The following is a 14,369-nucleotide window of genomic DNA, read 5'->3' on the forward strand; positions in this document are numbered from 1 at the left end:
GGTGCAGTGTTCAGAAATGTGCTGACGCAAAACTTCAACGTTCCTGCTCCTCGGATGCTGCCGGGCCTGCCGTGTACAACCAGCTCCACACTGTGTTATTCAAGTATTGCAACCTATTATTAGGAAGGCTAACAGAATGTCAGCCTTTATCATGAGAGGATTGGAGTATAGGAATACTGAAGTCTTGCTCCAATTGTATAAGAGCTTCGTTAGATTGCACCTAGAGCACTGTGTGCAGTTTTGGTTTCCTTATATCTCAGGAAGATATTATTGGCACAGAGAGATTGCATGCAAGTTCACCAAACTAGTTTCCAGGATGGCGGGACCGTCCTACAAAGAGATATTCTCTAGAGTTACGAAGAAAAAGAGGTGATCTCATTGAACTGTACAAAATACTTAAAGGGATCAACAGCAAGACCAGGGGGTTGTTTCTCCTGGCTAAGGAGTCTAGAATCACAAAGCACAACTTCAAAATGAGGGAGATGCCCCTTTGGGTTGTAATAAGGAGAATACTTTTGATTCAGAGGGTTGTGAACCTTTGGAATTTTCAACCACAGAGGGCTGTGGGTGCTAGAACCAACTAAGAACGGTGGAGCAGACAAGTGATGAGGAACTGCTGCTTGCTAGCACTGCTGATGATGATTATCATCTCTTCGCTGATAATCGAGAGTAGACGGATAGCATGAAAACTGGATGAGTTTGATTTATCTGTGGCATTTTCATGGACAGGACATAGTTGGGCAATTTTTGGTGGGCGGTTGGTTTTCTGCCGTGGAAGTACCTGTACCAGGACAGTTTGGCTGAAGAGTTCAATTGTTTTTGAAACACTACACACAGGGTGTTTAATTGGGTCAATCAGCAACGTCTTCCTGTCACTTGGAATGAAGTAAATTGGCTGTTGACTGACTTCAATAATTATGCAACTCTCAGGGAGAAGACAATCCCAGATTTTTGAACACTCACTTGTCTGCGAGTCCAGGATAAGTCAACAATGACTTTCTTTTGACATTTCAGTAAACTGTGGCGCCAACACAGACAAGCCGTGGTCTAAGGTAATAACATGCACTATGTTTACCGATAGATTGGTATGATTTGAGCGTGCGGGCACACGCAAACACCCGCATGCAGACCAATGTACCTAACAAATGCTGCTTACCACTTTTGTCGGATCATGGATGAGAGATGCAGTCTCTGTGGTTGTACTTAGCACCTGATGATTACACCAAGGAGAGATTCGCATGTTAGATTACAGATCAAGCAGGCTAATCTTTAGGGTTATACAGCAATAAACTGGGTTAGTAAATCAAACTTATCCTGAGCACGAGTGTGAGAGTAGTACATAAATTAACAGCAAGTGTGGGGAGGAATGCTATTTCACAAGGTGGCTACACCATAACTCCTTGCATTCTGATGCAAACAATTATTGCAGGAAAATGCTAGAAAAAAATTAAAACAGAAACACTTTCCATAGATATAACACCATTATGGTGACAGTAATTGAAACACATTTCAATCAGTTTCTTTGGGTTAGAGGTATGGACTTCTGGTTAATTTGTAGATCAGTTCCTAATGTGGGATAGAATAGTTCAGGATTAATTAGAGCACGTAGGTACCACCACTTGGATGGTCGACAAGGCAGTTGTTTGATTGCCTCCGCGGTCAATGAATTATACGGCTTTTCCATGAACTGTAATCAATTACATTTCTATTCTCTGCAAATCTAGCAGTGAAAGCCTCTTATCTTTGGCTCACTGCAAACAGACATCATTTTGTAGGACCACACTGTGCACCCAGATCAGAATCATTCAAATAGATATATTAGCTAAGATTTGAGCTGAATTCTCTCAGCAAGAAACTGTTCAAGTCAAAACAGGCAGAATGTTTAATAATTATACCCATCCAATCTCCTGTTTGCTGGGTTAATAAAACTACCCTCAAATTGTCTTCATCTTTTCCTCTTTACCCACCAGCTTACACGTTAACACTGTAAAGACGACTTTTATTTTTGAACTGTGGACTAAACAGGAGGAAAAGATACTGCTTTAAACCAAGGGAACTGTGTAAGATGATGTTGCGGCTTTTCAACAAGTTACTGGATTTCACTAGGAGTTGTATCTAGGATGTCGCCTTATTGGAGCAGTGAAGGAACATTCAAGACAGAAGTGACATCTCGTGTGTTTGTGAGACAGATTTGTGACTGGCTTTTCAATAGAAATGAGTTGTTGCGTGCTCAGGAGGGCTCAGTACAATAACAACCACTTGATTAGTACCACTTGATTAGTTCCCCTCATGTGGGGAAAATGCAGTAGAAACATCTGTGTGGAGAAGAGAAAGAAAATTCTGAGTAAGTTGTTCCCTCTGCACATCCCCTGTTAAAAGGGGAGGTGAGCCGGGGGGAACTGCCTTCAGAGGCACTGAAAGGGCAATCCTCAACCAGTGAATGAAAGTTCGAGAACCAGGTTATTGACAAATCTTGTGTCATTAGCAAAAGATAAGCCAAGAGTCAAAAGAAAATGACTCATTGGCATCTGGGATCTTGACCGATGCCAGAACTGTACTTCAATGATTTCTTCCCCTACCCACAGTATTTGTTTCTGGTCTCTTCATGCATCCACTTGCAGACAGAGGGGATTTCTTTAAAAAAAGGGGCTTTTTAAGACACAGAGTTACAACACAGCAATTCAATTTGTCTAATATTTGCCCTTGGTTTAGAAATAATTTGATTACAATAAATATTTGTTCCCTAGTTAATTGAAAGAAAGGGTGTGCAAATTCTTTTAATCTGAATTAGACAGTTGGATAAAATTGGGCAACTTAATCAGATTTTCACATTTGTGAGAACTCCAGGAATGGAAGAGATTGATTTTTCCCATATGCATTTAATGACGGTAATGGAACGGTGCTAATTTTCAAACAAACAATCTATACTTTGAAGGTAAGATTTTCCAAGCAACATTCTTTCCAACAGTGTGCGAGCAATTCATGGGTTAAAGTGATCATTAGAAACAAGGTGACTGCAAAATCTAGGCTTAAAAAGGAATACGAGAGCAGTGTTGGGAGTGTGATTGATATTTGAAGGGCAATCCACCTACCTTTCCCTTTTTAAACTAAGTAGTTTGCCGACAAGGCATAATTTGGCCTCAATGCCATCAGTTTCTTATGAAAGAAGTGCATTATCCCTTGGAATTTGCTGATAGCCATTGGATCAGAGTTTCCTCATCTCAGGAATGTGCTATTAGTCAGCTCTGGTTAAAAACTGAGCACTGGGTCTGTTCTTCCTTTCCTCATTGCCTTTAACTCTACTTTCTAACCTAGAGGAGCTGCACTACGTCAGTGTTGCGCAGCTGGCAGGCACTCAGCAGATGTCTGCACATCTGTCATCTGATCCCACCCCAGTAAAACAGGGCACTGTGAAGCAATTCTGTTTCTTCAGACTGCCAAAACCTGTTCAAAAAGGCATCTGTATGCCCAGCTCAAGCCTCCTCAAAAGAGCACAGGGCAATCAAAATAAATTCCAGCAGTGCAGCACCTTGTTAAATTCCATTTATTTAAAAACACCCCAGCTTTAATAGGTTGGTCTATGACATTCTTTGTTATCATTTCAATTGCAGGACTTTTTTTTTTTAAGAAATACATTCTAGTGGTATAGATACATTTAATTGACCTCTTCAGAAGTGTTCTTAAAAATTCTCTTGAGCAGGTGGGACTTGAACATGGGGCTTCTGGACTAAAGGTAGGGACACTACCATTATACCACAAGAATTCTAGAGGTGTACACTAATTCCTGAGGCCTATATCTTATGTGTACCCTTCCATTAAACATCCATAGTTTCTCATAGATATTTTCTGATCAACCTGTTCAGAGACATTGTTAAACACCTCTAGAGCAGGTGGGACTTCAAACCAGGCCTCCTGATCCAGAGGCAGGGGCCCTACCACTGTGCCACTGGAGCTCTAAGGCATCTGATATACAAGAACCATCTGCTGGGAGAACACTGCTATATAAATAATATAATGGGAACAAGAGTAGGCCAAAAAGATCTTAGTCTCCTTTGACTTTCAATCATGGGTGAGCTCAGAATGAGCCAGCACTAGTTGAACGTCAGGGATTGGCCTCTTAGGACTGACTTGAGGCAAATTTCTTTTCGTCAGAGGGTTTTGGGACTTTGGAGCTCTCGGCCTTAGATGATGGCAGAGTTGGGGTCAGGTCTTTAAATATTTTCAAGGTGGATAGATGGACAGATTCTTGTTAGGCAGATGAATCAAAGGTTACCAGGAGTTGATGGCAATGTGAAACTCACAACACAAACAATGCATTGAGTATAGGAGTTGGGGAGGTCATGTTGTGGCTATACAGGACAGTAATTAGGCCATTACTGGAATATTTTGTGCAATTCTGGTCTCCCTGCTATAGGGAAGATGTTGATAAACTTGAAAGCATTCAGAAAAGATTTACAAGGATGTTGCCAGGGTTGGAGGGTTTGAGCTATAGGGAGAGGTTGAATAGGCTGGGGCTATTTTCCCTGGAGCTATGGAGTTTGAGGGATGACCATACAGAGGTTTATAAAAATCATGAGGGGCATGGATAGAGTGAATAGCCAAGGTCTTTTTCCCAGGATAGGACTAAAGAGCATATGATTAAGGTGAGAGGGGAAAGATTTAAAAAAGGGACCTAAGGGGCAACTTTCTTCACTCAGAGGGTGGTGCGTGTATGGAATGAGCTGCCAGCGGAAGTGGTAGAGGCTGGTACAATAACAACATTTAAAAGGCATCTGGCAAATGGGACTAAAGTAATTTAGGATTTCTGGTTGGCATGGACGAGTTGGACCGAAGGGTCCGTTTCCGTGCTGTACCACTCGATGACTCCATAACTCAGGTTTTATTGAATGGCTAGCAGGCTGGAGGGGCTGAATGGCTGACTCTTGGAATGTTCTGGAGACCTGGGTTCGAATCCTGCCGTGGCAGATGATGGGAATTTGATTTCAATTTTAAAAAAAATTCCCGTACACCCAGAGGGTCTCCTGTGGCACAATACAAGTGTCCCCACCTCTGAACCAGGAGTCTGGGTTTAAGTCTCACCTGTTCCAGAGATTTATCACGACATTGCTGAAAAGGTTGATTAGAAAACATCTTCTGCTTTCCCCTTTAAGAGACCTACACTTTTTTAACTGACCAATGCCCATTCCTGATCAGAATGTGTTTGTACAAGTTTATGGCTGCACTTTCCCATCAAACACACATATCTTTTGATTCTGTTAGTGTTCAATAATTAATTGACCTCAAGGTTGAACATCCACAGCCCCCAGGGTACAGAATTCCTTAGACTGATAACTCTGAGTGAAGAAATTCCTCTTTGCCTCAGCCTTGACTGGCTGACCCATTATCCGATACCCTGCTAAACTGCCTTAACCAAAGTGTTGTGAAGATTGTTCTCTATAATCCGTGCATAGACAGTAAGATCATAAAATGTGGGAGTGAAAGTAGGCCAAATGGCCTATCTTTTGTCAATGAGATCATGGATGATCTGATCATCTTCACTGCCCCAGCCAATATTCATCAAAGCTCATTAGTGACTCATCAGAACATATTGTGGAGGCCAAGTTATCACCGAGAGGTCCTCGTTCTATTGGAGCTCTCTGGACAACCTGCCACGGGAGTTTAAGATCTCACTAGCTGTCCCTTATCTAACACTAAATCTTTCTCCTTTCACAGAAAGCAGATAATCAGGGCTTTTTAAGGAGGAGATAATTAATGTGCCATACCATGACTGTCAGAAGGTAATATACATACATTAACAAATTTGCTTTTGAGTCATGCAATCAGCTTAATTATGTGAGCTTTTGTTGTATTTTGCTATCACTGATGTCTGCACACACCATCACCAGAGTGGCTTAGTCTTAGTTTGCAGCTGGTTAGACGGGACTCAACCCAGGAAGCAAATGACAAACAGTCAAGAAAAAAAAAACACACATCTCTTTTTAAATTGTTCCATAAAAGGTGGTGATTAGGCAAAAAAAGCTGCTTGACTCAGTTAATCAGCTCTTGATGACTTTTCAATGATCCATGAAGACATTGCACAGAGACTGGCCATTGTGGGCGATGGGGGTGGCGGCGTTTGTTGGGTAACTAGAAATCATGTGGCTAAATCTCCAGCACTACATTCAACCCAAGTTGGTAACTCTCACGGTCAGACACTTGCATATCTTTGAACAGAAACCCTCTTCATTTAGCAGATTCTCAGTGTAACAGTCAAAGCCAAGTACAGCAGAGATGCCTGGGGAGGGGCTATACACTGGCAGAACTGTAGGCAATAGTCATCATTTCCCTGGAATGCCAAACCCACTGTCCAGGGATTAAACCATGAGGGTTAGAGACTCTCTCATGGCCCTGACTGCTCAGAATTTCCTCTTCATTCAAAAGAGTCGGGGAAATATGCTGTAATGAGATTCAGCTTAATCTTGGTGATGTAACTGAGCATACAACACTGGTAGCAGTAAGCAAAAGGACACCAGTCCCAGTATAAGCATATGGAGAGAGCGAGAGACACAGAGGAAAAACAGAGGGGTGGGTGGGGTCTGGGGAGAAAGCAGGAACATGTCACGGAGATGGAGGACCAGCAGTGATCATATTGAACAGCGCTGCAAACTCAAAAGGGCGGAATGGCCTACTCCTATCTAAATCTGAGAGATAGATCGTCAACACCACTAGAGAACTGAATGTGATCGCCCAGAATATACCTATGTAAATGAACCAGTGTTAAATGACACAAGGAGTTTAACCACCTCATTTCAGTGACAAGAATCAAGCAGTCTCAGGAACAGTATAAGTGTAAACACCACAGTCCAGAGATACGCCTTTCGGTATCGCAACGTGCAGGAAGCAGAACGGGTTTAAAGCACAAGACAAAGCAAGACCGTTATGAAGCAGCTACCCTAGAAGCAGAACAGCTGGAGAATTTTATAGCCTGGAGGTGAATAGACAAGATATGTGACCAGAGTCAAAATTAAACAGGGCTCCCAAATATGGTGAGAGAATGTAGAAGACTGCTTTCAAAAGGCAGAGGGACAGGTTCACATGCAAACATTCTTCCAATGTAACGAGCGAGGCTCAATCAAACCAAATTCAATCCCCCACCTCTCTCAACAAAGCTGAATAACTTTTAGACATTGCTAAGCAGCTGAAAACTAACTGTTCTCTTTAACAAGTCACTTGCTCTCGGTTATACCAAAAACAACCGTAACAATCTTCTTCCTTAAATAGCCTGACTGGAGCTTTATCTGTGCACATAGTGGTGAATTGGAATTTAGAATCTTTGACAGTTTCACTGCCTTGATATTGCCACTGAAGTTCGGAAATACTAAATACTGCTTATTTCAGAAAAAAAGGACCAAGAAACCACAGAGTATTCCCTTGGTAGTGTGTCCATGGCAGCATTGTAAGAAATGCCTCTTGTGGTCATCATTTGACTGTTGACTGTGCAGGAAGCATTGATAATCCCCCAGGACTACTTCCTAGACATCCCAGCAGACTAATTTTTAGGACATTCCACTGAGCAGCTAAGGAGAAAAACCACAAGAGATGTTAGAAAAAAAAAAGTGTTTCTTTAGACTTCCTTTGAACACGTTTATTTATTTGTTTTCAAAATATTGGCGGTGGGAGGTCATGTGGTTTTACTGAAAGCTAGATATGAACAAAAAACAATTCATGCACTTTTTCAAAAAAAAAAAAAAACCCTCCATGTTACAGAACTCTTCTGGGTCTGTGTGGTGAGGAATGAGTTCTAGTTGGATGTTTAGTCTCAAGTGGGAATCACAATTTTATGACACAGGAGGCACCACCCACAGTCCTTCAAGCCTGCATTAGCTTTTTGAGCATTTTGACTTGACGCCAATCTCACGCTTTTTCCCCATTGCCCTGCACATTATTTAAATAGAAACAATCATCCATTTCCTTCTGGAATGTCTCAACCAAACATTGAGCCACGGCGCTGCCCATGCACTTTGGTTGGCACTGCCGTTTCCAGCACTATGGACCCAGGTTTGACTCCCCCCGCCCTTGGGTGAGTGTGTGTGGAGTTTACGCATTCTTCCGTGTCTGTTTGCTCCAGTTTCCTCCCTCAGTCCAAAGATGTGCAGGTTAGTTGGGGGATTACCAATGAGAAATGCAGGGATGGGGGGAGTCTGGGAGGGATGCTCTTCAGAGGGTCGGCATGGACTCAATGGGCGGAATGATGGGTTTCTACAGATAGTTTCACCATATTTCCAGGCAGTGTGATCTTAACCCAAACCACTCTCTGCACGAACAAATTCTCTCACCTCATATTTGCTTCTTTAGCAAAGGCACTTTAAAACTTTGCCCTCTCTCTCTCTCGAGTGGGAATAGTTTCTCCCTGTCTACTCTCTTCAGATTCCTCATGATTTTGAAAACTTCTATCACGTTTCCTCGGACTCTTCATCTTTCCATGGAGGATAGTGCCAACTTGTCCCCGATCTATTCTCGAAGCTGCAGCTTCTTGTCCCTGGACCTATTCTTGTAAACCTCCTCTATGCTCTCTCCAACATGATAATATCCTTCCCAAGGTTTGGCACCCAAATGACACACAATACTCCACTGAGACAAACCTGTCCAAAGTAGTTTTGTTTTAATGATTACTTTTCACAAATTACTTAGCCAGTTTCCACTGATTTGGAGACAATAAGGACTGCAGATGCTGGAAGCTAAAGTGAATAAACATGGAGCTGGAAAAGCACAGCAGGTCAGACAGCATCCGAGGAGCAGGAAAGTCAATATTTCAGGTTGAAATGTTGAGTTTCCACCGATTCATTGTTTCATGTTATCAGTCCATTTTACAGATCAAGCATTCTCCCTAGACATGTGTAAACCGAGGTGGCATAGTCTGAGGAGAAAGGTCCTGTAAAGATCACGTTTTCTTAATTTTCAGTATTTCTGAAATGGGACAGGAACTGCTTTTGTTAAAAGAAGAAGAAGTGCATTTGAAGGATTGCTGCTCTACTTGAGAGCAAGTAATTTCTGAAGAAGGGTCCAGACCCGAAACGTCAGCCTTCCTGCTCCTCTGATGCTGCTTGGCCTGCTGTGTTCATTCAGCTCTACACCTTGTTATCTCAGATTCTCCAGCATCGGCAGTTCCTACTATCTCTCACTCAGTGCAAGTGCTGTTTACACAGCTTTCCATTATGGAGTCACGGAAGCCGGGGTGGAGACAAGCTAGAGCCAATGGCTGTGTATGAATGGAGCTTCAGGTGGCAACAAGTAGATGTTTGGTCTGTGTACTCATGACAAGTTCTTGATGAATTAGGTCTCCTATCTATCAACAACTATGTGATTGGTTTCCAGATCGCTGAACAGCTTGGGGGTGTAAATGTTTGGCAAAGTCATTGGATCTCTGCAGGGACAGAAGTTCTCTCATTTCTTACTTGTAAAAACTACAGTAAGCCTGAAGAACAGCATCTCATTTTTCCCTCAGCCATTAAGCCAGAGACATTATACGTGTGAACCAGCAACCCTGTACCTTCATCAAGCAATCAGCACGGTGGCTCAGTGGTTAGCACATCTGCCTCACAGCGCCAGGGACCCGGGTTCAATCCCACCCTTGGGTGACTGTGTGGAGTTTGCACATTCTCCCCGTGTCTGTGTGGGTTTCCTCCAGGTGCTCTGGTTTCCTCCCACAGTCCAAAGATGTGCAGGCTAGGTGGATTGGCCATGATAAATTGCCCAGTGTTCAGGGATGTTTAGATATGGGGATGGGGTGATCTGTGGGTTGGTATGGACTTGTTGGGCCAAAGGGCCTGTTCCCACACTGTAGGGATTCTGTGAAAGTATCCAGAGAACAAAAATCAAGATGCAGGACTTCCTGACAACCCAAAAGGTCCACCTCAGCAAACCCTGTTAAAAGGCATTATTGATCTGCTTTCCCAGACTTCCCCTCTGCCCATAATACCCTTTTGTCCTCTTCGGATCTGTCTCAGCAGGAGGGTGGGGGAGCTTGTAAGGGGGATTAGAGTCATAAACAGTAGAGTTAAATGTTGCTGATTCATAATTATTTATCGACAGTTAGGATCTACTCATATGTTGTAACTAGTCAGTCATTCTTGTTAAGTACAGAAACCCGGTCTGTGCTTTTTGTCAAACTAAAAAAAAACGGACAGGCAAGTTGAGCCTTTTTTGCTACTTTTACAAGACCTTTCACTGATGTGAAGGCCTAGGGACAGTAGGGATTGATTTCCATCACACTACCTCCAGTAAGACATGGGAAAGTTGTCAATTGGAGGAACATGACTAATTATCCAGGAATAAGTCTGAAGGGAAATTAAGAACAGTGTGTTTCTGTTGCTTGGAAGTTAGCCACACAATAAGCACAAAAATATTATTCAATACCTGTCAAAGCTTCCAAAGGAAACCTTATTCTTTTGCAGGATTTTTTTGTTCCACCGTTAATACTGATAGAAAATATACACATTAATTCTTATCAAAGCTTTTGTGTAGGTCAATTTGCAAATCATATTTCACACGAATGTTATTGTCTAAAAGATTTTAATACAAACCTCATTTAATGTAGGACGAGGATAAAAGGAACATAATTTGAAATAAAAAAAGAGAGAACTGAAGTTGTTGAAAATGCTAGAGATACACAGCTCGGTACAGAAGGAATGTCAAGGTTATCATTTCGAAAACGAACATGCATGTGCACACACTTCCAACCGAGTGTTCATCAGATTCAGTTTGTTACACCATACCCTTCATTTTCAGCATTTCTTGCTTTCGGTTCAGTGTTGACCTTTCTTCCAGCATCACCATTCTACAGAACGTGTCATATAGAGAGATACAGCACAGGTCAAGAAACAACAAAAAGTTTACCTCTGAATTGCCAGGAATTTCTCCTTCTCGGCTACTATTGGAAGGGTCATAGTAAGGTCCATTGTCTTCCCCTAAAATGTAGTGTGAACAGAATGAAGAAAGTGAGTTTTCTGCCAATACAAACAGAATATTCTTTGGTGTTTCAGAACACCGTGAAGGAAATCCTTTTCTACAAAATGGTTTTCTGGTCTGTTACAGAGACTCGAGACAGCTGACAGCAAACTGGAGATGAAGACCAAGATCAGCCTAAGGACTGAGTGTATGGCTGGGATGCTCTGGTTGAATTTTAGCGAATGGCATAACAAGCTTGAAGAGCTGTATAGTCTACTCGACAAGACACAGGAGCAGAAGTAGGCCATTCAGCCCACTGAGTCTGCTCCACCATTCCATGAGCTCACAGCTGATTTGATAATCTCACCTCCACTTTCCTGCCTTCAGATGATGAAGGGTCAAGGCCCAAAACGTCAGCCTTCCTGCTCCTATAATGCTGCTTGGCCTGCTGTGTTCATCCAGCTCTACACCTTGTTATCTCAGATTCTCTAGCATCTGCAGTTCCTACTATCTCTCTCCACTAGACACTTTAGATTGACAGCCATCTCGTGTTGGTTAGAAAAAAAATCATTGTTTGTATCATTTCAATAGAAATCTTTGTTAATATTTTCCTATCATTATGTCAGTAGGACTGTTTGGCCGCGTTTCAATATTTACAATTATCTCAGTTAGGGGCTCCGAGTTTACAGTTTGGCTGAAAGTTTAAACAGACTATTCAAGGATTAGCTGCCTTTAATGTGGGGTCTGAAGACAAGTTTATTTTTATAACAGATTAATCACTTGGAGATTTAAAATGCTTTTAATGGGTTTCATTTTTGCGGTAGTTTTCACTGTTTAGTGGGTGGGAATGAGTGTGACAGCAGCATTAGTTTGTCAGGAGATTCGCTATTTTCATCTTCACATGGGTTCTGAAGTTTTTCCATTGTGTATATGTGGTAAGTGGCTCTGCAGCAGATGTGGGGGTACTTTGGGACTTGAACAATAAGTGGGGGTACACAAGTTAACAGGTGTGAGGGGGGTATAGAAGTTGGGTAGGGGACATGAAGTGATGTGAGGGGTGAGGATTAGAGGATGTAGCAGGATCTAAAACAGCGAGGAATCCCAGGAGATCTACGGTGGCTTGGTGGTTAGCACTGCTGCCTCACAGTGCCAGGGACCCGGGTTCGATTCCAGCCTCGGGCAACTGTCTGTGTGGAGTTTGCACATTCTCCCCGTGTCTGCATGGGTTTCCTCCAGGTGCCCCGGTTTCTTCCCACAGTCCAAAGATGTGCAGGTTAGGTGGATTGGCCATGTTCAATTGCCCATAGTGTTCAGGGATGTGTAGCTTAGGTGGGATACAGGGGGGATGTGTCTGGGTGGAATGCTTGGTGTGTTGGTTGGACTTGTTGGGCCGAAGGGCCTGTTTCCACACTGTAGGGGTTCTATGGTTCACAGTGGGCCCTCTCACCAGCTCACTATCCTGCCAGCAATGCCTTGGAGTGAAAATTAAGTCCAAACAGGTTCCTTACCCCAGGGTAAGGAATCGAGTCGAAGTGTTTTTGGACTTAGGTTAGCTGTCTCAGTAGTGAGGACTTCTGTTACCAGCGACATTCATTCAAAATAGGAATAGCACATGGCATTTCAGATGAATTCACTTCCCTCAAATTCTTTAGGAAACTGATACACGTGACATTTCAACATAATTACCAAGAAACTCCACAAAATGCAATAACATTTACACAACATCAAGAGTAGGACTGAACAGACCAGCAGGCATAACTTTGAATCACTGGTACATCGGTTGACACTTGGAAATGAAACACAGCAGAACACAAGATGCACATTGTATTAACAGAAAGATTGATTATACCTGGCACTTCCCGTCCGATACCAAAGATAACAGCAACATCTTTAAGGAAGAAAAGATTATTTAGCAGGGGAAACAGGAGCGAGAAAGCAAGAACAATTTGCACCCATTGGGATAAAATAAAGCTTGTTGCAACAATAGATCAAACCAGCAAGTTACATTAACTGAGGATGAATAGCATACTTGCATTCTCATTAGTAAAAAAAAGCTTTTTTTGTCCCTATGGACACAGGCATCTTTGCTAAAGCGAACATTTGTAGGCCATCTCCAAATGCCCTTTAACCAAGTGGCATGCTAGCATTTCAGAATCAACCACATTGCTGTGGGTCTGGAGTCACATATAGGCCAGAGCAGGTAAGGATGGTAGATTTCCCTCTCGAGAGGACATTTGTGAATTACCTGAGTTTTGAAACAAATGACAGTAATGTAGTTTCACCACTGTTGAAATTAGTTTTCACTTTCATAAGTGATAGGAGTAGAAGGAGACCAGAGTCTGCTCTGCCATTCAATGTCTGAACTGATATCCTCAACACTTTCCTGCCTTTTCCTTGATTAAAAACGAATGAGTAAAAATCTCTCTCTCAGCCTTGAATAATGTCCCAACCATGACGGCTCTCTACAATAAAGAATTCCATAGATACACTACCCTCAGATGTAATTCCTTCTCATCATTGTCTTAAATGAGCAGCACCTTACTCTCAGGTTATACCCTCTGGTCTTAAACTTTCCCAGAAATGGAAACAACTTTTCCACACATTCTGTCAAGTCCCCACAAGAACTTTGGGAGCTTCAATGAAATCATTTCTCATTCTTCTAAACTATAATATGTACAGGCTCAACCTAATCAACCTCTCGTCTAGGACAGCACCTTTGTATCTGATATCAGCATAGTGAACCGCCTCCGACACCAGCATATCTTTCCTTAGATAAGGGACCAAAACTATTCACACGGTATTCCAGCTTTGGTCTGGCTAGTGCCTTGTCTAGTTTTAAAAACACCTCCCTATCTTTTATACTCTGCTCCTTTTGAAATAAAGGCCGAAGTTCCATTTCTCCTCCCTATTACCGAGTGAACGTAGTTGCTAGCTTTTAGTGAGCAGTGAGCGAGGACTCCTAAATACCTCTGTGCCCCAGCTTTCTGCAGTCTTTCTCCATTTAAGTAATATTCAGCCACTTTATCCTTCCTGCCAAACTGCAGAACCTCAATTTTCCAACAATATTTGTGTCAATATGCCAAGTCTTTGTCCATTTGCTTACTCTGTTTATATCCCTCGGCAGACTCTGTCACCCTCACCACTTGCTTTCCCTTTTGTGTCATGTGCAAGCTTCCCTATAGTACATTCACTTCCCTCATTCAAGTCATTAAATATATTTTAATGACCTGTGCCTGCAGCACTGATCTCTGTGGTATTCTATTGGTATAGTTACCATCCTGAAAATGAATCATTGAATCCGTACAGTGTGGAAACAGGCCCTTCAGCCCAAGTCCACACCGACACTCAGAGCATCCCACCCAGACACATCCCACATAGCCCACCTAATCTACACATCCCTGAATGCTACAGGCAATTTAGCTTGGCCAATCCATCTAGTCTGC

General features: G+C 42.5%; 1 protein-coding gene across 1 annotated transcript in view; it reads right to left on the reverse strand.

Annotated features, from left to right (window-relative positions):
* Positions 1–14,369, reverse strand: part of LOC109935161 (anoctamin-5) — a 178,753-nt gene that overhangs the window by 113,100 nt on the left and 51,284 nt on the right. The window contains exons 2-4 of the mRNA XM_048606897.1: positions 12,776–12,814; positions 10,876–10,946; positions 1,157–1,210 (exon numbers count right to left, since the gene is read on the reverse strand). Of these exons, the coding sequence (XP_048462854.1) occupies positions 1,157–1,210; positions 10,876–10,946; positions 12,776–12,814 (164 nt within the window). The remainder of the gene's footprint in view (positions 1–1,156; positions 1,211–10,875; positions 10,947–12,775; positions 12,815–14,369) is intronic.

Source organism: Rhincodon typus, chromosome 17 (genome assembly GCF_021869965.1).
Source record: "Rhincodon typus isolate 14 chromosome 17, sRhiTyp1.1, whole genome shotgun sequence".
NCBI classification, from domain to species: domain Eukaryota; kingdom Metazoa; phylum Chordata; class Chondrichthyes; order Orectolobiformes; family Rhincodontidae; genus Rhincodon; species Rhincodon typus.